The sequence below is a fragment of the Arvicanthis niloticus genome, chromosome 9 (assembly GCF_011762505.2).
Source record: "Arvicanthis niloticus isolate mArvNil1 chromosome 9, mArvNil1.pat.X, whole genome shotgun sequence".
Lineage (NCBI taxonomy): Eukaryota > Metazoa > Chordata > Mammalia > Rodentia > Muridae > Arvicanthis > Arvicanthis niloticus.
The window spans coordinates 63,373,268-63,400,867 of record NC_047666.1 but is presented as its reverse complement, the minus strand read 5'-3'; the positions used below and the strand labels follow the sequence as shown (position 1 = coordinate 63,400,867).

At 43.8% G+C, this 27,600-nt stretch overlaps 1 protein-coding gene across 5 annotated transcripts in view; it reads right to left on the bottom strand.

The window, feature by feature from the left end:
- The window catches only part of Ano2 (anoctamin 2), a 338,029-nt gene that overhangs the window by 66,003 nt on the left and 244,426 nt on the right, over window positions 1-27,600 (bottom strand). For all 5 annotated transcript variants that reach the window (XM_076940592.1, XM_034512071.2, XM_076940594.1 and 2 more), the window contains 2 exons: window positions 11,708-11,782; window positions 5,435-5,630 (listed from right to left, as the gene is read on the bottom strand). In XM_076940592.1, the coding sequence (XP_076796707.1) occupies window positions 5,435-5,630; window positions 11,708-11,782 (271 nt within the window). The remainder of the gene's footprint in view (window positions 1-5,434; window positions 5,631-11,707; window positions 11,783-27,600) is intronic.

The window sequence follows — 27,600 nt, the reverse complement described above, 5'->3', positions numbered from 1 at the left end:
CATGCTATCTTCAGAGTCTGCTGCCTTTTGCAGATAACCCATTGCCATTGTTAGTATGGCAGCTGGGGAGGCAATTGCAGCTTTTATCTACCCACGTCTGAGTTGATCGCCTTCAAGGCATTTAACAAAATTTGCCTTTTGTCATAAACATTATGGCAAGCATGGCTTTCAGATGGCCTGACTGGTCTTCCTTCACACAGCCTGGAGGAAATGCTCGGTAACTTGTTAGGGTTGTTTGTACCAGCTGTTTGCACCTGGCAAGCAAAGCATACAGTCTCAGGCTCCACAACTATCAGGAGCTCTGGGGCAGGAAGCCAGCTGGGCACTAGACAGAGTGTGAGAATGCCTGGGCAAGCCCCTCAGCTTGGCACATTTGTCATTCCATTAAATGGCATTATTGATGGTTCTGTGTCTCCACAGAAGCTGTCCTGATGTCCTGAAGACACACCTCTGCCTGTGGTTATACTAGGTACCTACACTGTAGGAGCATCTCTGTTGGTGTGTGTTCTTTGCCACTAGGAAGCCTAAAGTCCTGACACCCTTGTTGCCTCTTCTCCATCTACATCCTTTTTGGACAACTTTGTGTTTGCCATATGCATCTCACTGCTTACTGGAAGCCTTTTTAGATAAGCCGAGTTGAGACCATGGATACACACAACCACACAGTAGCCTCTGTTGTGTGGCTGGCAGTATGCTTATCCTGTGGGTAAGCTGTGAACACTTTATTTGAGAAGGATGGATCCAAGAGGAAATGCATTTCACAGACAGTGACATCTGCAGATGTGTGCTAAGATCACCAAGAGCAGGCACTGGGTAAGAGATCCCAAGAGCCATTGGCCTCAGGGGTTCTACAGCCTGAGTAGAATTAGGAGCACAGACCTGTCCCAACAGATGGGCATTTCATGCTAATCAGTGGGGGTGGAGGTGGGGGTAGGGCTGTCACTGTGACATAATACTTGGCAGAAACAATTTAAAATGAGGGAAGAGTTTGTTCTGGCTATAATTTCAGAGCTTTCAGTTGCATCAAAGAACAGTGTCTTACATCAGGGTGGCCAGGAAACAAAAATAATGCCTATGTTAGCTGCCTTTCTGCTTTCTCCTTCTTCATCCTACCCATGCCCCCTCCCTCTGGAATAACACTGCTTATATTGAGGGTGGATCTTCCCTTTATTTAGTCCTCTCTGGAAACATTCTCACAGCTATGCCTCGCAGTGTGCTTGATTATTCTGCCAGACACTTCTTAACTTAAGCAAGTGACGCTCAGGATGGACAGTGACTCAGCTGTACATGTATTTCAAATATTTCAAGTTTGAACTTCCTCCACAAATGAGCTGTGTTCAGGAGCAATGATGGCACTTCTGCTAGGGGACCCCCCAACCCTCATTTTCTTCTGACATACTGTCCTCTGGGGGCCTCCATCAGTCTGGTAACTGTATGAAGCAAAGAGCCGTCTCCAACATTAAACATGTAATGTGAGCAAAAATACATAAACTATATTAAACAACTAGAATGTAAATATGAATGTGTGACCTCAGCATAGCTGAGTCTAATTTAACTTCATTCAGATAGAAGCAATAAGGTAAGACAGTATATGATCAGCATCCAAGGCCTTTCCCTTCTTGCTTATTCTCAACTACAGCCATGTTTATTTTCTGCTCCATTTTCCCACCATTCCTGCCTAGGTTCTGGTTGGTAATTTCTCATTCATGTCACAGCTACAGCATGATGAGCTGGATAGGAATGTTCTTGAACACCTTAAGTCCAAAGTTCATGGCCCCAGACCACTCTGCACTACAACACATCTTTCTTACACTCCATGCAGTGTTTTTACTTATTGTCTATTGTTCCCTTGTTTTGTGACAGGCATGATGACATCAGGAGTATACAGGGGACTTGTCACCGCTCATGTTGTAAGAACTGTGACTGGTACAAAGCTGATGCTCCACAAAGAACTGATGGATGAATGGGTGAGTGGAAGATTCAAAAAGGAGCAAAATCACCAAGGGCTGAGTGGCCAAGCAAGGGATGGGAAGGAGGCAGTCTTCTTGTGGCCAGGCACAAGGGTTGGAATGCCATAGGGTAGCCTGGGATAATCATGATTGAATGAATTGACTGCAGTACAAGAATACTTTGAAAAGAAGGTGGTTGAGAACCTCAAACATTGGTCCATTGCTACCTAAGGGCAATGGGCAGCTCTTCAGGAGTGATCAGTAATAATGCTTCAAATTCAGGTTCTGATGGCTGGGAAGGCACCAACAAGCTAGAGACTGATAGAAAGGGGTGAAAGACAGGGGCAGAATCATAAGACCATGAGAAGAGTACAACAGGGTGATAATCTGTGAGTGGAAGTGGAATGATGGATTGATACAACTTTGTCTAGCAGGGTTTCCTGCTGCTCAATGCTGCATGATCTAGGATACAAAGGAGAGGGAGCCAAGCCCAGAACTCAAAGGCTTTGTCTGCTAGAGCCCTGATTCAGTCAGTGGTCTCCAGTGCAGGGTAGTACCTCTCTGAGCCTCCTGGGAGCATCAAGCCTAGAATAGTGAAGAACAACAAACAGACCAATACCCACATGGACTCATTCCTGAGTGGAGACTCAGCACACCATTGTGTGTTGATGGTTAGAGACTTAGACCAAACAGCATAGGGGTCTGCATCTTCAAGGTAGAACCTGAGTTTGAACCTTAGTAAAGTGAAAATACACTTGCCTGAAGCCATATAGTGCTGATGAAGATAATGGGGGCTGAAAGAAATTGTGTATGTGTGTGTGTTTAAGAACAAATTCAGGGTATTTCTATCTCTTATGGGACATTGGGGAGTAGCTCAGCAAGCTAGAGGAGGCTGAGCTTTCTGGGTAAGGAAAAGAGAAACAACAGGTATAGATAGGCTCACAATATAGAGATGTGGGTATGTACACTCTTGTGTCTGTGTGAGATGCTAATGATTGAATGTAGGGTCTCGTGCATGCTAGGGAAGTGATCTTCCACTGAACCACACCCCAGCTTTATGATTCATTTTGTTCATGACCTTAAACAACAGTTTATGTCCAGCCTTGCACATGGGAAATGTTCACTAAATATTTACTAAAAGGTCTTTTAAAATTATGAATATTTTCCACTTTCTCCTCTGTATTGTATTTAAAAAAAAAATGTTCATTGGACCAGGAAGGCATTTCTACACCATCATTGGCTTTCTGCTTCCCTCATCTCCACCTCCTTGCTCATACACTCACTAATCTTTCCAGGACCCATGGTTGTCTCCTGCCTCCATTCCTTGACAACCTAGAATTTCATCACCCTTCCTGAGGAAGTTTGCAAACATAAACCTACATCATGTCAATCTTCCAAAACTCTACTACAGTACTGTACGGGGAAGGGGGGGGGTCAGTAGGGGACAGAGACATTCCTTTCTGCTTCAGCTGTTTCTTCCACATGGAGGTTTGCAGTCAACTATAAGGCCTTACCTTGAACTCAACACATCCCACTCTTTTCTCCTCAGGCAAGGTCAATTACTTGTTTTGTGGGGGACCTTACAAGATGATCCTGACCTTCCTCACCTGCCTGCTGCCTTTGCCCTTCTGGTGAGAGCAAAGTTCCTGGAGTGAGGGTGTCCTGTGTCATTCCAGATTCCAACACTTAGAGACCTCTCCCATGCGCTGTGACCTGCCATCAGGAATGCCAATCTGTGGGCAACTCGCTAGTACAGAACTTTCTTGGCTCCGTTATTGAGTTAGCTCCCACAGAGGAGCAGCTTTCTGTTTTAAAGCTCACATGCTGGCTGCTGTTCACCTCTGCCTTGATCCTCCGTACTTCTCATCTGGCACCTCTGGTAATGTGCGGTAGCATGCTCTGTGGACTGATGGGCCAGACTATTCACGAAGACCATGCAAAATTAATACAACCCACTAGTTTTGAAAGTAAGTAGAGTCCTCACCCTGACATATAAGGTCCTCTACCAAAAGATAAAAGTAGGTTCAGTCAACTCCCTAGACTTAGCTTCCCACTCCACTGTGGCCAGGGTCTACCATGAACTCTACTTCACCCACCATAGTAGGGCTCTCTGGTCTCCTATAAATGTGTCATGCTTTCCCTCCCCTGGATATTAAGCTTGGTTCTTCCACTCTGCTGGCATTTACATCCACCAAAAGTCTTGCAAGCCATCCAAGTGTCCCACGAGCCACTTGTTACTGTGCTTTTCTGATCTCTCCCTTCCTTGGCATTTCCTTAGTTTGTTTCTTTGCCAAGAACTTCCCCTCTGCTCAGCATTCTTCCCTTTACACATGCCTGCTGGGCACCAGTTACTATGCTATAAAGTGCCCACCTCCAAGCCTCCCTGGGTGCTCTGGAGAGTCAGACACTCCCCCTAATGTCCAATAGAACATGTTACAGCATATTACCAAAGATGCTGAGTTGAAAGCACTCTCTGATTTTTCTCAAGAAGCCTATTGAAGGAATGTAAGCAATACCACATGGGTAGATGCTTTGAAGGAGCAGAGCTGTCTCTCACATTTGGAGAGTAAGCATCTACACCAGTAGGGACAAGAAAGAAAGGTGGGTGCCACTATGTGAACCTCATGATAGAGGCCATGCTGCAGAAAGGCACCTACAGAACTCTCATGTCCTCCCAAGAATACTGAGTGTGCTGTCACACAGGCAGTAGACTGGACACCATGTCAGACTCAACTTTCCCAGGAAGCTAATGAGAGGCTGGGATGACTAGTCCCTAGAATAAAGAAGAACCCCGCCCCCAACTCAAAGACGAAGGAGTGCATCCAGGCCACCCAGATTAAGCAAACCATGGAAGGGTCTCTGTGTTGGCCCTCCCCCATCCAATGAGCAGGAATGCCTGAATGTGTCTCAGGCAACAGCAGGTCCCGGCTCAAATGACACGTCTGAATGTGAGGGCCATGACATTTTCCTCACTGGCTTGGAGCTTGGGAAGTCTGATATGCCTCTTTGAAGTCTGCTTAGAGCCCGGGGAATGTGAGGGTTTGAGAGGATAGATAAGACCCTCTTGGGCTCAAGTATCAAGAAGCTTTTCTTCCCTTTAGACAGGCTGCTGGGAAAATGAGGAGAGCTCAGGTTCTGTAGATTCTAACAGGAAATGATGAATCTGCCTTGCTTCTATATTGGCGTAAAAAAAAAGATAGACTTCATAGATTAAACAGAGGCAAGAGTGAGCTCTCTGTCGTACAAGACAATCAATACAGGCGCTCGGTCTCCTGAGCATGCATGATACAGGAAGGATTCCTGCTGGCTTAAGCAAGGCCCTTTGGCAGGCCCCGAAAGTCACCATACTTCGTCATTCTTACAACTCAAGTATGCAAACTCCTGTTCTGTCCCATCTGTCATTTTGGGTCATTCCTATCAAACACCTCACACACATGGAGCTGACCATATTCAAGACTCAAGACAAAGGATTTGAGACACAGTACCGATTTTGGTAAGCCACTTGGCCACAGCACCGTAGATCTCATCCAAGATGAGGATGACCACAAGATTGATGATGACCGCTGTCGCGGTCACGGTCACCCGGACATTGGAGCGCGTGGCCTTGTTGAGAGACAGAGCAGCCGCAGTTGTGATCCGATACACAATGACCCCAAAGACAATGGAGAACGTCAGGGCGATCTGTTCAGAGAAGACAGGAGAAGGGAGGCAATTACTAAGCAGGAAATCATCTCTGCAGTCAACTATTGAGCCCCTAATGTTTGCTCACATCAGCTGTGAGCAAGCTCTGGTTACCGAGTGGGCAACAGAGGCCCTACAAAGCCACTGAGGTCTGATGCAGCATTCTGAGTTTTAACACGGTTTTCAAGGCAGAACATCTCCAGCATTTACCAGATCCCAATAGTCTAAATCACACTACACAAATAAAGACGAGAATCCTGGACACCGTGGGGCGTAAGGCACAACCTGTGATTTCCTTCACTCTACCTACTATGGAGATAAGAGGTGCTCCTGCGGCACCGTAATAACAGGTGTGAGAATATTAAGCACTGAATAAAGACAGCTTCTGAGGGAACACAGCATGCCAATCTGCCCTGCCAAGGAATAGTATGGAGGAAGTGAATTTCAAGTTGGACCATCCACTAAAGGAAATGGGGTGCCACTGGAGATGTTTGAGCTGAGAAGGGAGGAGTTACAGCTTGACCAATGGGAGGTAATGGTTGAGCACAGAAGAGGAAGATAAGATCAATCCAAGTGGTATTTGCACAGGATGAGGTGAGCAAAAGCATTGCATTCTCTTCCAGGCACCTTGGAATAAAAGGTACAGATTCTAATTTGATGTACAAATCTCTTGCTTCTTTGTCCCAAGGAGGTGCCCCAGACCCTGAATCTCCATGGTCCATATTACCTCTTCTAGAACCCCAGAACCAGAGATTCTTCTCGACCTATATGCGAGCCCTTTCCCATCTCCCCTCTACTGTTCCTCTCTGGACCCCAGCCAAGGAAGGACAGTTTCCAAGAAGCACCAGGATGCTGCGAGCAAGAGTTCCCAATCAAGGCTCTCAGCAAGGGGCAGAAGCAGGGAGGCCTCTGTCATTAGCAGGCCCCATCCTGCCCTGGGCCACTGGAGCAAATATGAATTGGCTTCAGTCAAAGAAGTCATGTTTCATCCTTGCTGCCAATGAGACTGTTCAGGTACTGACTGGTCTCTAGGGGAGAAGGGATGGGACATTGACTGTTTAAAACATGAGGTGAGGAAAGGGCAGGTGGAAGTTTCCCCTGGTACACAAAAAAATGCTGGAAAGACAGGAGGAGACGGGGAGTTACAGGGAGGGTGGGGAAGAGAGTGAAGGCCGGGCTGGGAAGAGGTCTGATCAGTACTTTGCAGACAGTGAGAATGATCCTCTGGTGGGCTGGGAATGAGCTACAGATGTTTCAGCATATGGACCCATGCAGACCTCTGGGGTGCCAGTGTGCTGAAGGCTGGGGTGCTAGGGAGAGACTGGACTGCCTAGCCTGGTATGCTTTATAAATGTTAGCATTTTTCCTGTGGACCCTCTAAGAAAGGCAGAGCAGGCAGAGAGGTCTTTTATGGTCAAGGGAGAGTATTTCATTGTGTGTGTTTTCAAGGATGAAAGAAGAGAAGATACCCCACTGGAGGCCACTCTTTGAATGGGAATACAGCAGCAGCACCAGCCTGCAGGACAAGGGAAGGATAACTCTTTTGAGTGGGGAACCTGGACATGACATCACACTGTTCCACTTCCTGGTCCTCTGGGATTGACATTGCCTGACAGAGCCTAGAAAATGTAGTGTGAGATTCTTTCCCCCCACCCCCACCTCAGATCCCTTCTAGACTGTTGACTGGTGAGGGGTGTATTAATGAGGTGGCAAAGGCTGGGTACTCCTCAAGCTAGTGTGTGTATGCATGTGCATGTGTGTGTGCATATCTCTCTCTCTCTCTCTCTCTCTCTCTCTCTCTCTCTCTCTCTCTCTCTCTCTCCCTCCCTCCCTCCCTCCCTCCCTCTCTCTCTCTCTCTCTCTCTCTCTCTCTCTCTCTCTCTCTCTGTGTGTGTGTGTGTGTGTTCATTTGGTTTGGTATAAGGAGAAGACTAGAAAAAAAAATGCCAAGAATATCTGCTGTTTTAGAGTCGTAGAAGTTGGGGGTGTGTGGACGATATTCTCTTTTAAGCTTCTCTGAGTCCAAGATGCTAAGTTTGAAAGGAGAGAGTATAGTGTATAATTTATGGCCCCGGGGGCTGTATCAGCTGGGAGCTTGATTGAGACACAGAATCTCAGCACAACTCCAGATCCTGACTTACAATCCACACAGTGAAAGTATTCCTAGTCAAAGCCAGAGACACCTTGTTCTCACTTAGTCTTCCCTCCGCGTAACCCCTGACACCATCCCTAGCCTCTGCTTATTCTTGGCAACCTGACATTGCTCTGAACTTGATTTTCTACCCTATGGCAAAAACCAGGTTCTGAACCTTGATTGGGCTTTCCGGAAACATCTCTAGATCCACAGAGCTTCCCGGTTGCTCAGGCTTAGAGAACTCCAACCTAACTCCACATCTGGCTGTTTATGGACAAAGCTGCAGGTATGGAGAAAAGAAGTTCTTTGCTCTTGGCCACAAGGACTGTATTATCCCTTATGACTCTTAGAGCACAGTGGGAACGAAAGAATTTTAACACTTAGGGATCATCTACTTACAACCTTTAGTTTCATGCATAAAGAAAGTGAAATCAAAGCATCAGCAATCTGATTGGCCCCAGGTTCGGAGGGCACAAGGCCGAGGTGAGGTGACAATGAATAACTAACAATGACGTCATCAGCATCATTTCCCCACTGTATCTTCTCCATGTCACTTTTCAAATCACATCTTCACTTGAGCTAATCTTTACAACTACCATCCATCCTGTAAATGAGGTTTCATGATGCTCCATGGCTGAACCCTGCCGTGTGGAACTATGCCCACGTTCCCGTTCTGAAATTAGATCTCAGGTCTCTTGCCACGTACTCCGATGCCATTTCTACTATTTGTGGTGGAATGGTGGATTGTGTCTCGGAGAAACTGTCCTGGAAGGCACTGCACTGGGACACACCATGTTTTGGGTCCATCTCCACCACTAGGGTAAAGAAGCTTGGTCACGTGCCACATTCTACTGCTAACTCTATTCCACAGCGCTGCTCTCTAAATGAAGCCAGCCTGCCAAATATCACTGCAGCAGCTTCCTGCTTGACTCTCCCGTTCCTCACACTCACCTTCTTTACCAGCATCTCTCACAGCAGCCAAAGACACTCTTCCGTACATCAGAGCGTGAAACTCCTCTGCAAACGCTTCCTTAGGGAGCCCGCTCCTTGCTCTGACACTGGCTCCTTCACCTCCCTGGCTGTATCTCTGGGCCTCAACCACATTGCTGCCCTTCTTCTCACTGGGCATCCTACCAGGTACTACCGTAGTCTGGAGTCCCTTTCCTCAGTCTTCCCTCAGACTCCAAAATGTCAACGTGGCTGCTTCTTTGTCCTATTACAGACCCTGGCTAAAATCTTAATGAGACTTCCTTATTTGACTTATTTAATAGATGTATTTGTGATATTTGTGATTTTAAATTTTATTTTACTGGGAACATGCTGAACATTCCATTATACACACACACACACACAGAGAGAGAGAGAGAGAGAGAGAGAGAGAGAGAGAGAGAGAGAGAGAGAGAGAGAAAGAGAGGGAGAAACAAACTCCAGTATATCCTGCCTTGCCTCGCTTCAAACTCACGATCTCTCATCCAGGCTCTTCCCTCAGCCCTGACAGGTTACTGGTGGCTGACATTCATTTCCTTCTTTGCCTTAGCTATTCTGTTACGTAAGAATGCATCACTGAACAATGCCACCTAGGCTTGTCTCTTTTGGGTCACCCACACTGCTCTGTATCCTGATTAGCTCGCTCATTTTCATGGCTATGTGGTCCTTAGCTGTGTAAATAGATCTTGGTTTATTTATCCATTCTCGTGGGGATAGGCATGTGGACTGTTAGCAGTTTGGGGCTATTATAAACAGAGCATCATGGACTTTCCTGTATCTATACGCTGTGTGTGCACGTAAGGTTTTCTAGGGCAGGCAGCTAAGCGTGGATGTTCAGGGCTGTGGGCTTGAAGTCTTGATTTTCCTAAGTAATGCCAGAATGTTTCTAAAGGCATCTTTAAATAATTTCTTAAATGAACTCCCACCAGCCTTGTACAAGTTTCTTTTGATCTAGATCTTTCCCAACACTTGTTATTGACAGACTTCTTAATGGCAAGTTGTCTGTTGAGTGCATATGGCGTTTCACCATGGTTTAAATTAGAATTTCTGTGAATACTAATGAGATAGATGGGTCCTCTTTGGTAGGCTTATTGGCCATTGGAGTCTTTCTTTTGTAAAGTATCAATAAAGATAGTTTATTAAGTTTCGATTGAATTGTGTTATTTCTTGTGTTTGTAATTTTGTATACACTTTGAACCAGTTTTGATGAATTACAGTTTTTATGAACAGGCCCTCTGACTTTGAGCTTGCCTCAATGCTTATTTTCACCCTTCCTGCTTCTCACACAGCCACTCTAGCCGAGGCCTTGCCTAGATGGGAAAACGTTCTTAAAGTGGAAGCAGCGTTAGTGCAGAGGTATCTGCTCCGCCAGGGTTATTCCTGTCCCAGTAGCCTCTGAATGCTTTAATAGCTAGAAAATATAATGCTTGTGTATTTTCCACTAAATTCCGCAAAGTGGGTGTTATAGAATCCTAACCCACCACTAATAGTGGAAGTTTATTATTTGTTTACTTTACACATGTACAGTGTTTTATAATATTTTTATTTTCAGTCTGGATCTGTCTAGAACTCAAAATCCTCCTGTCTCAGCCTCCCAAGTTATAGGTGTGCACTACACTACTGCTTGTACCTTGTCTAAAAACTCTTTTTTAATTATTATTTTCCTTCCTTCTCTGCGTTGGTGCCTAAGAATAGCATTGAGCACACAGTTGTACTCCTTAAATATTTCCCGAGTGAAGAATAAACTTCCCAGCAGCGAGATGCACCTTGTGGGAGGCCCCAAAGCACTAAATCGATTAAGCTTTCTATCGTCACATAGAACACAGCATAGCTCGCTGCACCTTTGAATAACCTGCCATGTTTGGCAGGGAGAAGAAAACAAATTTAGACTGCTAAGCTTTGACGACTCTGAGGTTTGTCTGCAGGGTGAGGACCTGAGTTTGATGTTCTCTAAGCTAGCTAAGAACATTTCTGTTTTGGACAAAGTCTCTCTCATTACACAGCCCAGGCTAGCCTCAGATTTGAAATCCCCTTTGCCTCTACCTCCAGAATGCTGAAATTACAAGAATGTGACACCAGATCTGACCCAGTTTAAACTTCTGAGATGATATGTCACCATTAGTTGAGATGCCAATATTAATAAAGACAATGAACTCTAGCCAGATCAGGAATAAATCTTTCAGTGAGTTCAGAAAATGATGATGATTCTTGCAGGTTTTAAAAAATCAAACAATCCCCATTCTCTGCAATGCATATGTCCTCCTGCTGAGGAAACTGAGCTGTTAAAGCCACAGTCTTCTTAGCTACACACGGGCCTCACAGTAAAGAGGGCCTGCTGTTAGTGACCTATTGTGGTCCACCGATGACCTTTTCTGAGGTCTTCTAGCTGAAGCTGCTAACCTGACTACACCATGAACCAATCCCAGCATCTTCCCTCAACTTTTTCCAAAACTGCCAACATCATTAAGTCTCAAAATAAATAAACAAAACAGTAAAATAAAAAGCTTTCACGATCTCAGGGAAGTAAAGAAAAAGTAAATGCAGCGTCCACATAGACAGTAAAGACTGTGAGCCCAGCTGGCTCTCTTCTGTGATTTCCAGACACTGTTAGCATTAGAGAGAAGCACTCTCATCCCCAAAAGGCCAACACACATGCAGATGTGTGTATACACACACACACACACACACACATGCCACCACAATTATACAGCCAGTTCCTCTGTATTATACCTCCAAGTTCTTGATCTGGTCCCACTCACAGGACACTGCGACTTTAGATATGCACAGTCAGTCACCTCAGTATTGGGAAAGTTCTTTCTCCACCACTCAGTACTGTGGCCTCACTTTTGTCAGCCCCTTATTATTCCACAGCATAAAAAAATGCCCACTTTACACACACTCACTACAGGATCAACATGCACATAGTCCCAGGCAGGTGGTCCCTCAAAGAAATTACCATAAACAAGATGGAGGCGAAGTTCATCAAGTATCCTGGGAAACGGTCCTTCCAACTCAGTTTATCTTCATCATCCTGAGGTGAAACAGGAGAAAAGAGACAATCAGAAGGCACAAAGTACAGATATTCATTCATTCCTATTTTTACATTAATTTGCATGCCAACCATTTGCTGCTTTATGGATATTTCTGTAGTAACTGATGTCATCTTACTCTCAATATCTACAGTAGCCCTCTTAATTTTGGTTGATAGCACACACCTCAAATTAAGAGGGTCATGACTTTGAGCCCAGCTTGGGGTACACAGAGAGGCTCAGCCCTGAAGATGTTTAGAATTGAGACAGCAGTTCTGGCATCCACAAAAGACCCTGAAGACGTCTGAAACCATGTTTGCAAAGTGTAGAGAAAATAGCAAAGAACACGGTGTTAGCCTGCAGGGAGCCACTCATCACTGCATGCAACAAGTCAGACTCAAACTTAGCTCAGCAGGACCCCTGCCCCTGTTCCCTTTCCTCTCCATCTCATGCTGGCTTCTCAGAACAGACCTGATTTGGCTCTAGCAACAGTGCCATCTAGCCTCTGAAAGGTTGTACTGTAAGCTGAGCACCTTCCCTGCCTACATTTTCTTTCCAGCATCCTTTGTGTGCCTATGACAGTAAAGAAACTGAAGAAAGTCCTTCCAATTGATCACTGTCCTTGAGGGGTGGGGGACTTCACAGCCTCGAGAAACAGTGACAGTCCAGCCACTGTCAAAGGATGAAGAATCACCTATCAGCTCAGGAGTGAGGTCTAACTAGGGAGGGAGCTATGGGGACCGTAGGGAAAGGAAGAATTTGTCTTATGCATTTGGACCAAGAGTAGGGTTGAGCTGGCTTGAGGGGTGATACTGAAAGGATGTTATGATTGGGGTCCTTTAGTTCTTAGCACGTTCATGTACAGAATATATATATATATATATATATATATATATATATATATATATATATATATATATGTCATCTACTCTGGTTTTCATAACAGCCAGAGAATGTGGTCTTAGTCTCTCAGTCTAACAAGCTTTGCATCACACCAGAAGAAAAAAACTAAATTTTAGATGGTGACTATTCTGAAGAGATAAGACTCATATAAACCTGTTTCCAATCAGACTGGACTAATTCACATTCTCCCAAGAGGAAGTGGGATGTCTTGTTTCCATCCATACTCTGAGTTCACCACCACACCCTAGCTTTCCTACAGTACCCTGAAAATATTGTCCTCTAAGACATTGGCAAGGAAGTCTCATTATAGGCTGCCAATGAAACAGACTCTGGGCATATGCGGAGGATACAAAGAGGAGAAAGCTCAGAGGGCCTGGAACTAGTGTAAAGACCTCCAGGACCAAAGAGACAAGGAAGCAAAGGTAAGTTGGACTAAGAAGATGGTTTTCACTATTTTCCGCAAAAGGAGACAACTGAAGAGCATTGAATTAGATGTCCTTTCAGGAGAAAAGCATTCATTTTTGACATAGATAGCCTTATGTTTGTTGGAAGATCACTCCTTTCATGTTTATGGTGATGGGGTTCTGTTTGGAAGGCACACAGCCAACCATGCACATAGTTCTTACATTCAGAATTATCCAAACACAGGAAGCTAAGAGGAAAGTCAAGTTTACACACTGTCCTCCAGACTAGGTTACTTGTATAGATAACATCAGAAACAAAAATGTCGTTTATTTGTTTTGTGTTTTGGTTTTAGAAACGAGGTCTTCTTACATAGCCCAGATTGGCCTTGGACTCATAATCCTCCTGCCTCAGCCTCCTGACTGCGAGGACCTCAGACATGCACTGTTTACCTAGCATGAAGTAGGTTTTAATTACAGAATTTGGCAATAATAAAAGAAGCCAATGAAATCCTGCCACTCACTGGTCCACACAAGGTGTGAAGATTCAATGTGAAAGGTCATCCACTTCCTGAAAGTCACATCACCAGTGTGAAAGAGAACTAGAATTGGGAACAGGACATGTCAACTCTGAATACCGAGCTCTAAAATATTTATTATGGTAGTGACTTTAGTAAATTCCCTGTAGTTCTGGTGTGTGTGTGTGTGTGTGTGTGTGTGTGTGTGTGTGTGTACATGCATTTGTGTGAGGCTAAGGGACAACTTCTAACGCTCTTCATCTTCGTAGAGACTCTCGCATCTCCTCATTCCCCACCACTGATATATAAAGGCACCGCCATGCCTGGTTTGCTTATTGTTGTTTAAAAAAATAAAAATACGGGTTCTGGGATTGAACTCGGATCCCCATACTTCTAGAGCAAGCACTGTACAGAACGAGCCATCGCCACAGCCCCACAGCAATATCTCTACTGTAAAATAAATCACATCCCTTATCTGTAAAGCAGTTGCGGGCATCACATGAAATTAGCATGCCTTTTGATAAAGCCCATCTAAGAGCACTGCAGGCATGTGGGGAGAACTCTCAGACTCCCCTACCTGTAACGTGGGGATGCCAAAGTCAGTCTCGCCAAAGTGGAAGAGGTATCGTGAGGGTCACATGAGTGAATGCCCAGGACAGAGCTTTAGAAACTGTATGGTGCATACAACAGTGAGCTCAAATTAGCTCTGATTACATCAAAAGCACGTGATTATGGGAACTTAGCTAATGTTGCCATTGTTCAGAAACCACCCTAGCTGTCGTCTGTTCTTACTTCTCTATCTCTGCTGTCTGTGTTTGTGTCCCTGGTCTACTGCTCCCACATATAGATCTGTGTCCAACCAGTAGGAAAATAATGTCCACATAGAACCTTGCACAGGTCCCCTTCTGGAAAACTGGTATTTAGAAATGAAGCTAATTAAAAAAGTAATGGGTAAGAATTTTATTTTAATAAATCCCTTGGAAGATAGGGACTTTGAAAAGGTGGCAATTGTCTTTGTTTTTTTATGTATTAATATAGCAAAACTCATCTTTATTAGAATGTGGTTCTGCATATTTTGATGACCCTCTGTAGTCATGTATGTACGATCACAACATAAATCAAAATAGAAACTGATTTCATCACTTTCCCACATTTCATCCTTTGTTTTTGATCTCTGACTCCAATCCCCAGAACTAGCAAAGTCTGTTTAATGTCCCTCTAGTTTTGGGTCTGATGGAATGTCACTAAATACACTGTAGTGTACAGCTTTTCCTGGGTATGGACTCGGTATGGCTCATCTGAGACTCACCCATGCTGTTGCCTAGCTCAGTCATTTGCCCCTTTCACTGAGGAATGGTCTGTGTTTCATCACATAGACTTTAGTCCATTCACCCACTCACTGACCTGGGGAATGCTTGGATTGTTTCCATCTGGGAATAATTAGGAATGATGCCCTCCCAAAATCTGTATACCCATTTAGATACAAATAAATAAAATTTTCATGTCACTTGGGCAAATACGAAAGTAATGGATTTGCTTGTTCACACTGTAGGTCTATGTGTGACTTTATAAGAAGCCACCAAACTGCTTCTAAAGTGTCCAGTGCACCTCCCATTAATAGCAGGTGATAGTTCCTTTCTTTCTTTCAATAAATTTCCTTTAAAATAGGTTTTTATGTTTTTGGATTTATAAAAAGCTTCAAAGGCAGTCCAGAGAACTGTATATATACCTTGCTTTCAGTTTCTCACGTAAGTTCCATACGTCTTTCACAACTTATAAACCAATGCCATACAATATTATGAACTAAAACTTCATATTCTGTCTGTACTGTCTCAGTTCAATGCCTGCCTCTTGGCTGAGGGTTGCAGCTAAGGTACCACATTCAGTTTGGCCGTTCTCTCCCCTTAGATGCTTTATGAAAGCCTCTCAGACTTTGCTTGCTGTTGATGGCTTTGTCTGCTTTGAAATGTGCTAGCCAGGTGCTTTGTAGAAGAATCCACAGCACAATCTTGTTTTCAACTTTGTCTGGGGTTATGTTTGAGGGAGGTAGACCAGAAGTCAAGGATCGTTTATCATATTTTTCAAGGATATAGACCATAATATGCCCTGTCACTGATTATGGTAACCCTGATTTCTTGGTAGAATTTTCTGGGGTGTTCTAGTTTTCTCTATTAGAAGCTTTCCTTCTCCACTTTTTCTACTGTGCTATTTAGAAAAAGGTACCCATCACCATTTTTGAAGGTATGGAATTATACTTTCATCTTTGAGGGAGCAATATGTACAGGCACATATATGTTTTTAATATATACTTTTAATGGTTATAGGAAGATATACCAAATCTTTCTCTAAACTCTAAAACAATAATAAAACACAAAAGAATGGAGATGACAAATGCTGAGCCATCAGTAAGCATTACACTCAGCTTAGAATTGGCTTTCACCTTCAAAGAAAACAGGATGTTGGCCTCTTCCCTTCTCTTTCTTCCAGGACACCTACAAAGAAGAGAGGCCAGGCAGCAGCAACATCTGGGCTCATTTGCCTCCTCACCTGCAGACTAGAGCAAGAGACTCTGGAATAGGAATGGACTGGTTTTGTTAGAATAGTCATATATTGAGCCCGTATTCCTGCAAATTTGGGGACAGTGTCAAAAAGAGGGAAAGGAATCCAAAAGACTTAGAGACTCAATACTTGGTGAGTCTCATCCTGTGTTTGCCTCTGTATTAGATGAGCAATTTTGGGTGTTGTTATCGTTCAGTTTCCCTGAACACTATTACAGCTTCCTCTCGAATGGGGCAAGTAGAAAATTTGTCCTACTGGTCATTCAAGGAGAATATGTTATAAGTGTCAGTCTTTAGAGAATGGCAAGTTCTGTGTAGACAGACTTTTGAATTATGAGTCTTCTACTCAGTATGATGACTGCACATCAGACTACACTGAAGATACAAAAAAAGAATACACTTCTTTTCCACCCACAAGAAACCTCGACTTGGGAGGAGACAAATGAGAAAGAAGGACACATATTACGGCATGGGCAAAAGACATACAGAATGCCGTGGAAACAGAAGACTGGACAATTTCTTCTTTGTTGTTGAAGGTTGATGTTTTCTCAGACAAAAATGGTGGGGATATTCCAGAGAAAGCATTAGACCATGTGTTTTAGTTTGCCTTCTTTTGCTGTGACAAAACCCTATGACCAAAAGCAACTTGGAGAGCAGAGGGTGTATTCTGAATTACAGTCTATAGTCTATCATAAAGTGAACTCAGGACGGGAACTGAAGCAGAGGCCGTGGAGGAACAGTGCTTAGTGGCTTGCTCTCTGTGGCTTTTTCAGCTTACTTTCTTATATACCACAGGACCACCTGCCCAGCAGCAGCACCACTCACAGTGGTCTGGGTCCTCTCACATCAATCACACATCAAGAAAATATCTTCATATATTTGCCTAAAGGCCCATCTGATGGAGACATTTTCTCAATTGAAGTTCTGTCTTCTGCGATGACCCTGGCTTGCTTGTGCCAGGTTGAGAAAAAAATAGCCAGCACCCCATGTTCAAAAGCACCAAACTATTATAGCTCTCAAGACCATGGGATGGGTCTGAGTAATAAGAGAGGGTATATAGACAGAATCATTAACTCAGAATAGGAAAAGGTCAACTCAAGTGCCAGACCACAGTGCAGCTCTCTCTATCCCATAGAGAACCAGAGGTCAGAACAGAACAGCTACTTGCAAGCAGCAGGTAGTCTCTGATCTAAGGCTGGGCAGCAAAGACTTATGGAGCAGTCAGATTTTTGTCTTCTCATCATAGCCCATGGTTCAAGGAAAGAAGGAAAGCAATGTCTTCGTCAGCCAGCTTCCTAGGCCTATGGCCTATAACAGGGCCACAGTCTTTCTACTCTCCTCTTTAGAAGGCTGCTGCTGGCTCACTCTTCACGATGAAGGGTTGCTTCTACATTTTAAACTCTAAATAATGTCTAGAGGCCTTTAAACTGTAATTCTGTTTTAACACCACACAGAGTTTATTCGGATGGTGGTTAGTACTAAAAGCAACTCTCAATGCCTTCACTTGCATGTGTTGTCAAAAGAGAGGAGCCGAGGCGCCTTCTGTCTATTATCTTCAAGCCATTTCCTCCTCTGTCTATAAAATCCTCTCACTCAAAGTACCTACTGTTCACCTGTGCAACCCTAACTGTGGTTATCAACTGGACTGCCATCTTCCCTCCCTGCCATAGCACAAACAACTCAGACTAACAAACATTTTCAGGACCTGGCACTGCCTGTACAAAGTCTGTCATCTTTAATGTTCTCAATGTTAGCCTCACCGGCTAGTTTTTTGGACCAGAGTCTGTATAGATAATGCTGCTTCCCAGAACTCTTTAGGTCCACCAAGCACAGTGGCACAGACCTGTAATCTCAGCATTGGCAAGGGGAGGAAGGAAGATTAGGAGATTAAGGTCATTTTTGAATATTAAATTCAAGGTCAGTCTGAACTAAAGGGACTCTATCTCCAAAAACTCAACAATCAAGCAAACAAACAAATAAACAAAGAACAACATTAACTCATTAGTTCCTCCTCATCTTTCAGCCTTTCAACCACCTTACTCCAATTAATGACCTGTTTTCTGGTTGTTTTCTGATCTGTTGAGTACCAATCTTCAGCCTGTCACACACAGACCCACACACGTGCTTCTGGGCCTCCTCTTCCAACTGTCCCATGTTGTAGGGGTGTGAAGTTGGTTCACAACAGTGGAAGTACATAAAGGGTACTGAGCACCTCTGGAATAGGCTGCCAACATCGCCATGTCCTTCTTACCTCCTGGCTAGACTTCTCAGTCTTTATCCATACCATATTGGTAATTTCTAAATTGCTTCACCTGTGTAAACCCTTCCTCGATACACACTGAAATCAAGGCCGCCATTAAAGAACCTCACCTTCTCCCTTTGTAGTCTAAAAATCCAATCTTCCCTCTGACTTCAGCTCTTCCTATCTTGTTTAGGTGTTTATGACTTAATTCTCTTATGTGTGTGTGTGAGAGTGTGTGTCTGTGTGTGTCTGCATGCACATGAGCATGTGGGAGCATGTATAGTTGTGTAGGTATGAGGCTGATGACTACATGTGGAATTCACCTGTGCAAGCTAATGAGGAAGTTGATATCAGGTATCTTTTTTTCTCTCTATTGCTTCCATCTTGTTTTTGAGACAGGCTTTCTCATAGGTACTTGAGCACCCTGCTCGCTTGGCTGGCCAGCAGGCCCCTGGGATGTACTTGCCTCTTCTCCTCCATCACTGGGGTTATAGGTATTCACTGCTTTATAGACATACCCAGCTTTTTCATGGCTTCTGGGGATATGAATTTGTATCCCGAGTCTGCAGAGTAATCACTTTATTTGTACCCACCTAGGCCTGAAGCTCACCCTCCCCTCTCCAAGACTTTTTCTTTTTTATGTTGAACCTTTCAGTCTTCAGTGCACACTTTCTGAGTCATCATCAGAACTTGTTGAAACACATCTATGACGTCCCTACCCCTGCCACAGTCTAACTCTGTTGGTCTAGACTAGTTTGAGAATTCCCATTTCCAGTAAGCTTTTATGTGAGCTGGTGCTGGTGCTGCTGGCCAGGAGACCACACTGAGATAGTCACTCTCTTAAACCAGTTCCTTTCTTCCAGGTAATGTTCAACCTGCAAACATACCAGATATAGGAGTTCTCTTATGCTGTGGTTGGCCACCATCCAAGGCCCTTGGACACACCCCATTTAGTCATGCCAGATACCTTACAGTTACCATTTCGATCCCTGTGTTCTAGAGGGAACATAAGAGTCTAGAAAATGAGGGAACTAGTTCACAAGCCAAGTCAGAGTTCTGGAATGCAGTGTGCTCAGTTCTAGCGCCCTCCCATCTGGACCCTCTCCCAGCTGATGCTGTTCCTGTCATCTCAAATGTACATCACCCTAGGGCATTAGAAGAGACGAATGATATCAAGTCCCAGGAAGGAGAGGGAATTCAGGTCATCCTGACAGAAATGTGTAATCTCAGGTAGAAATGAATAATTCGGGCAGCCACCATTGTCAGTCCCACCACTCACGGAATGTCTATTTCAGAGGAGAAAGGAAGGCTCCAGTTGCTTTCACTGGGGCAAGGAATGTCACAGACTGTTGAGCGTTATCCTGTGAACCCCTGACCTGTGGATTCAGTCTGCCTTAGCTCTCCATATAGTTAGAAAGAAGCAGAGAAGAAAGTGGTAGTGAGGCTCAGGGCAGGGCCGGTAATGTCAAAAGAAGCCATAAGGTTTGAGGAAAATGTTCTCTTTACCCTTTTCTTGCCACTCTTTCTTGTCACTCTTTCTTTCTTTCTTTCTTTCTTTCTTTCTTTCTTTATTTCTTTCTTTCTTCCGTCCTCACTCTCTCTCTTTCTTTCTTTCTTTCTTTCTTTCTTTCTTTCTTTCTTTCTTTCTTTCTCTCTTTCTTTCTTTTGGAGAGCTGGGAATACCATCAGCCTAGTTAGAGAGACCATGGCACCCTGGGCACACTGCAAGGAACTCTGGTGCACACTCTTCTATCTGGATCCGGTTCCTGTCACGTGGCTCTGTGGACTGTAAAACTTTAGATGCATGAAAAACTTTTTATCTCTTTGATAAGAAGAAATTGAAAGTAGTTGTCCACAATAAACGACGGTGTGAAATGAAAATAAGGTGATCCATGGAATCGGCATCTATCTGTGTCTGGAACACAGAATCCAAACCTTGTCATCTCCTAACCTCCTCTTCCAACCATTCTCCCTTCTCTCCCTATCTTTTCTTCCTATCTCCCCTCCTCTCTTTTTTTCCTTTGCTCTCTTTTGCTTTCCCCCTCTTCTTCCCCTTTCTTACCTTCACCTACTTGGAACTCAGATCTTAATAACTGTCATTGTAGTGGGTGGAGTCTTCTGTAAGTCTGGAAGTGCCTCACTGATTTTCTCTAGTCAGAGACAACACCCCGTGGAAATAGGGATGGGGAGGGTTGGGAATTGTGTAGATATTCTGAGTGAGATGACTTGGCAATGACTTTGGTAATCCATGTTAGTTGAATCACATGACCAATGGGAGCTGGTCCCGGACAAAAGGCCCCATGGAAGGATTGGGAGATGGACTTAAACAGGGGGTAGGTGGCTGACCATTGTAACAAGGAAACCCATGTTCACTGTGGTCCTTGCTTCTTACAGCAGAGATTTGGGGCTGTCCTTCCAGTTCCAAAGCCACACAATTATCTAAGTAACATCATTTCATCACCTGGACTTGGTCCCAACAGTCTAAGCCCAGAATACCTCTTTAGGGGCCAATCAGGTCTTGTCCCTTTTCATCGTTGATTCCTCCCACACTAAACCCAACAGCTTTTAGAGACAGAACCTTCTGCGGACAGGGTCTCAGTTTCTTATGGGTCTCTTTGGCAAATGAACTAGAGGCAGTCACGTGGCACAGCACCTAAGTCCACAGGCATGCCTAAAGCCTGGGACAAAACACAGTGTAATTTGTGGCTAAAGTGGAAAACATTATCTGTTCCTCTCACTGCTCAGTTTTCCCAGAAGACACAGAAAACCACTCTCTGAGGTCTCTGGCTCCCCAGAGAGCATGCTGTTTCAGTATCTGTCTCTCAAGCTAGCTGCCTGTTCCCCCTGAGGTCTAGCACTAGGATGAGCTTGTCTCTCTCCATCCCCCTAAAGCCAACTGCTCTGCCAGGTACCGTGCTTAGATTCTGACTGGAGACAGCTTCTCCCCACACACTCCAAGGGAGAGATATTGCAACAATGGCCACATGAGTCTCAGAAGGGTCCTTATATGAGAGCAAGGGTCAGAAAAGTATTTGCACTTCTCCAGGTTTTGTCTACAAATGGAAAAAATTAGCTAAAGGGGGTAAAAAAAAACCCTTTCTGAATACAATATAGGAGACTTTAATATACAACCTTATCGAGAAGAGCACATGAGCACCATGAGCTGGGATGCATCTGAAGTCTGTGCTGAGGATGCGAGCATCAGTATGCTCTGAGCGCAGGCTGCTCTCTAGCCCAGTCTCCTCCTATACAGTCACCTCCTAACCTTGGTCCATTGGCTTTCTTCCCATCCGCTGAACTTACCAGACTGATTGATCTCCACATTGAGATCTCCTTTCTCCCTTCTGGCCCTCAGAAAAGGAGTTTCCCAGCCCTCTAGTCCACCCTTTGCCTTTACTATCGTACATCATGATCTACATTATACCATCATCCACAGCTATTCTTGTTTATCTCTGGTCTGTTTTCCTCTACACCCCTGGGAAGTAAGACATCTGCAAATACAAACCATTGCTGGTCACAAGTACTACATTATGCTGATCCATGGAATTCATTTGCATAGGTGGATGAATGTGTATATGTCAATCTGGAAACAATCGTTTTGCTTACTTCAGTGCTGCTCAATGCTCATAAGCTGACAACTAAGTATTAAGCCACTGGATAGATCAAATCTAATTTCATATCAGAACAGAGTAGTTGAAAAACCTCTTCACCACTTCTTAGAATGCTCATCAGTGTCAGCCTTGTGTAGATGTCAAAAAAGATTTTTTTTTTTCAATTTTCTTTTTTTTTTTTTTTCCCTCGAGACAGGGTTTCTCTGTGTAGTCCTGGCTGTCCTGGAACTCACTCGGTAGACCAGGCTGGCCTCGAACTCAGAAAGCCTCCTGTCTCTGCCTCCCAAGTGCTGGAATTAAAGGTGTGTCCTACCACTGCCCAGCTAAAAAAAGATTTTTTTAAAAAAGACATATAAGATACTCATAGTAGCCTGTCAATAATTTTAAGAAAAATGGCCAACTATATGTCCCACAGGCAAGTGTAAACAGGGTAGCTTTCAGCATTGCCTGGCCATATTCTGATGCATTCTTCTTGCTTTTATACAGGCAGGAGGGATGAAGCTGTCCTGTACTGTGAACACCTTTGCAACATTGGCTCTGAAGTGTCTCTTGTTCCCCTAAGGTCATGTGATTCTGGTTCTCAGTCTAATCTCCAGCTTCATGGGCCCCTTTCCTTTTTTTTTTTTTTACATTCAAGCCACAGATTGGAGAACTGATCAGTAGAACACTTGTTTCTAGATCTGAAAGGGCAGCACTAGTCCAGATGATGCCATCATGAGCCCCAGATACTGGATATGGAGCTACAGGATTTAGCGTTTGTCCTGCTGAGTTTTATTTTTATTTATTTTTTTACTTGTTTCTGAAATTTCTTTTATTCAATATTTTATTTACATTTAAGATGCCTTCCCCTTTCCCCATTTCCCCTCCCTAGAAAACCCCTGTCCCTTGCCCCCCTTTCCTTTTTGCTTTTATATATATATATATATATATATATATATATATATATATATATATTTTAAATGTTAATCAAAGGATTTATAAGTTTGGTAATGCTCAATCAGAAGTGTAACCCAATACCCAACCTAGATATAAAAACTATCTTTGACTGGTGGAGACCTGTGAACATCTGCCTCCATGCCCCCTTTCTCTTTCTCTCTCTCACCACCTAGCTTCTCCTTTCCTTCATCTTCTCTCCTTACTCCATCTCTTCCTCTCAATACTCCTTCCCACTTAGCTCCTCCTACATATCACTCTTCCAGTTAAAGTAAAACTTTTCTCTCAAAATACAGTTAGAGCATACTTATTCCTAATTGTACCAGTGAGGTACAAGATAGTCCTAATACCCAGTCCATCATTTTGTTGACTAACCAGAACCTCTGTCATATCCTGCTGAGTTTTAATTCTGCATTCTTCCAACATTTGTCTTCCTGTTCTTTCTTTTAGAATGAGAATATTTATTCTGTGACATTACATATTGGAAGTATATAACTTTTATTTTTTTACTTAACAGGGGCTTACATATAAGAACTTGCTTGAGTCTCCTAGAAAACTTCAAACTTTCAACACCATTGGAACTATAAGACTATAAGGATTTTCAAGTTAGATTGCATGCGTTTTGTGTTGTAAGATAGCCATGAACATATGGAGTTAGATGCACTATGTGATACTGTGAATGTAAAATATCCCTCACAGGTCCATGAGTTTGAACCTTCAGTAGATGGAGCCTGAAGGAGCTGGGACATTGTAGAGAAGCCTTAAGTTCTGCTTCCTACCTTCTCTATTTTCTGCAGCTCAGACAAGTGTAAGCTCCCTCCTCCCACAGTTGTGAGACACTCCTGCTCCCATGTCTTTCTTGCTGTGATAGACTGTATTTCCTCAAACTGTGACCCAAAACTAAACCCTTTCTCCCTTAAGTTGCTCTTTTCATGTTTGCTGTTACAGCAATGAGGTAGGTAGCCAGTGTGCTTCCTCACTCTTGTCTTCTTCATGTTCATTCAGTAAATAAAAAAAGCTAGCTCTGGGTTTCTGTCTGAATATGTCCCCTCTATTCCCTCTAGTCTTTTTGTGTCTCATGATGAGTCCTTTAAAGAATTGCCTATATCCAACTATGCTTGGGGTCTTGGGAAAGGAGATCATGAGCCACCACAGCAAATGGGAAGAAGCAAGAGGCAGATGTAACATCCCTCAGATGCTCAGACCTCAGACCTCAGAGAAGCTAGGTGACCTTTGTATAAGTCTGGGGCTAGAATGGAATCCAAGGATGATGTCACTGAATCCCACATAAATTCACCATAAGAATCACTTGATGCTGGTAAAAATACGAAAGTTATGCCTATTGCCCCAGATCTACTAACTTAAAATCTTGGGGGGAAGGGAGGTGAGTACATCTATTTTTGAAAATGCTTTACAAACAACAGTTATGCTCAGCCCACTTAGGAAAATGTTGTTCTTCAAGACTCACTCCCCACTTGATGCTTTTGCTCCAGGGCCTATATTCCTGTGGCTTGTCCCTATGTGAATAAATCCTCCAAGAGAAGTTCCCAGCACAAAGCACTTGGAGACAATTCCCTTGTGCACAAGATGTCAACACAAACTCTATCATGTCAGCAGCAATGTTGGCCAAGTCAACTTGCCAGCTGGCTTCCATTCCTTCCCCTCCTCTCCCTCTGCCTTCCAACTGATTTCAGGATTAGAGCGAACACGGGTTATTCTAGAGTCCAGCACTATAGTCCATACTCATTTGACTGTCATGGTGGTTTGTAGAGTAAGATATGAGGTGTAGGAAAGACTGCCATGTGACCATCAGCAACATTGGGAAGCCCTGGAGGAGGCACGGCCCCATTTAACACACCTAATTATAATACTTAATATATCCAGTTGCCTTGCATACATAAATATGGGGAGTTTTAAAAGTCCCCCACTACACATGAAGCCCCTTAACAGGTTCCATTAGACCCTTTACCGGTGCTTTTACTCAGTGATTTTATTCAACAGCCACGGCGCCAGGTTTTGCAGAATGGAAAACAAACCTGACACTTCAACTGCTGTGAATTTTTATGTGAAGGTTGTGCCCTTTGAAACCAATTGCAAGCATAAATGAATAAATCACGAGTCTTGCCATCACCCGTGTGTTCTGGTCAGAAGCCTAAATGAGAATTGTTTGGTGTTGTGGTCACGGTGTCTGTCAGCTGCAGCTTCAACCCATAAATAGAGCCATCACGGTTACTCCAGGATGCTGTTCACATGCATCTCAAATAGTGCTTGTTGTTTTTAACTAGTACAGCAGAAGGAACTATTTTCAGAAACATGTAGCAATAGTTAACCAGCGCAAGAGGCCCTGCAATTAGACTGCATTGTGGTATCTGATAGCACTAACTACCCTACAATGCTTCTTTCAGAGTCTAACAGTGGCTAGTTATTCTCCTACATTAAAAGTGGGGTGTCTGAGCAAATAAAACAGAAGTCTAACATGGAAATTAGGTACAACAGGGAGACATACACCCCAGACCTTCACCAAACATGATCACTAACCATGGGAGGAATCTTCTCCACAATGCACTGAAAGCAAAATAACCCCCCAAGATAGCTCTGGTACCACCCAGAAACACACATTACTCTACTGAAAGCTGATCTGTAGGCAGTTTTGACTTTAACAGATAAAAGTCAGCAAATAACTTCCACCCCCACCATGAACTACTGCCAAAATGCAATCAGCCCCAACCCTCATGCCTTTTCTTGCAGCCCAAGTTCTCCATGACCAGCATCTTCTCTATGTCTTTAAGGTGAAGACATCCTGAAAGATGCCCACAGGGAAGTGGAAGAAGAATGTGTCCATTTCTGGCCTGGAAAGTATAGCTGAAGAACATAGAAGTACAAATGGAACAGGAAGAGATGCTTGATCTTTGAAAAGTCCAGGCAGTCTCTGCCTGGCTTCCTCCTTTCTCATCATTACATACATGGGCCCCAGGATGAGGCATTTCACACAGAACTTTACATGTGCAAGTCTTATCAAGGGCAGGTGGATTGTATGAACTTTCATCCATTTCTGCAAGTGACTATTCACCATCCACTGTGGGAAAGAAGAGATCCAGACCCCCCTACCCTGTACTTCAGAGTGCAGAGGCTCCTGCACTGCTGAAGCCTCATTTATTCTGTACATCCCTAACCACCAGACCCCATTGAGAGCCTCCAGTTAATGTTAGTGCAAAAGCATTAGTTTTGACCTTCAGAATGCTCAAGATAAGCTCAACACAGCAGGTTTTCTGATGGTTCCAGTACAGGGGAACCTCTTGTTCAGACAATGGTAAGTGGTTTGACTTTTCTAAGAACTTGCTGTGTTTCAAGGACTGTGTGGCAGCCTTTGTTCCTGAGGCTCTGTGTTATGAAAGAGACAGACATCTCACTAGATAGTTCTGGTGCAGTGGAAAAGTTGCTGTGGTATTCTAGAACTAATAACTCCTCATTTTTATGTCTACAGAAAAGATTTAGGATCATCCATGAGTGTTCCCAGGCATATGTGTCACACAAACCCATACTGGGAGAGAGAGACAAGAGTGCACAGAACAGTGACTCTGTCCATCAAGGTAAGAGAGTCATGGCTGATTGCACTACCATCCATCTAGCCACCCATCCATCCATTCATCTGTCTACCCATCCACCATCTATCCATCCACTGTCTATTTATCAATCTATCCACCATCCATCCATCTACCCCATCTACCCATCCATCCACCATTCATCCATCCATTCACCATCCATCCATCCATCCATTCATCTATTCATCCACCCACCACCTATCCATCTACCATCCATCCTACCAGCATCCATCCATCCATTCATTCATCTATCTATCCACCATCCATCCATTCATCCATCCATCTATCCATCCATCCATCCATGCCTCCATCATTCACTGTGTACTGCCTAACTTAGACTATGTGTTCAAGATATCCTTAACACTGATTTCCAATGGTAGCTTTCCAAGGTAGAAATTATTAGTTTTACTTTATATAAAAGGAAATTAAAACGCACAAAGATTACTTGGCCAGTAATACAATGGGAATAGCTGATCTTGGGTTTATTCCCAATCTAAATAATCCCAATTTAAAAACAAACAAACAAACAAACTTCTCATTGAATTTTCTAAATGTCAACAGACATGCTCTCCACACAGTCTGTCTGTCTGTCTGTCTGTCTGTCTGTCTCTCTCTCTGTCTCTCTCTCTCTGTCTCTCTCTCTCTCTCTGTCTCTCTCTCTCTCTCTCTTAGGTGTTTAGAATGCTAATTTGGATTAAAAGTCCTGAGATGTCCTGTGCTGTTCTCACTGCAACCCAGAATTCATAGACTTTCAAAATTGTGCCATTTCTTACTAGCAAATAAGCCATTTTCATGGCAGCTTGAGGAATGTTGCTCTCTCTTTTCCTGACCTAGGAGAACCCTAGGCTTTTGTCTCTGAGAAAGGAATTTTTTAAATGTATTTTTCATTTCACAAGTGAACCAGTGGCCCATCCCTCATACTTTAGTGATGTCCTTTGCCTCTCCTCCTTCTCTGAATCACAATAGGTTCCTAAAATGCAGACCAAGTACAGGGTACCAGACCTCCAAGAAGTGATAATTTGATGTACAGCCCACTTCCTTCCACTGGGTCC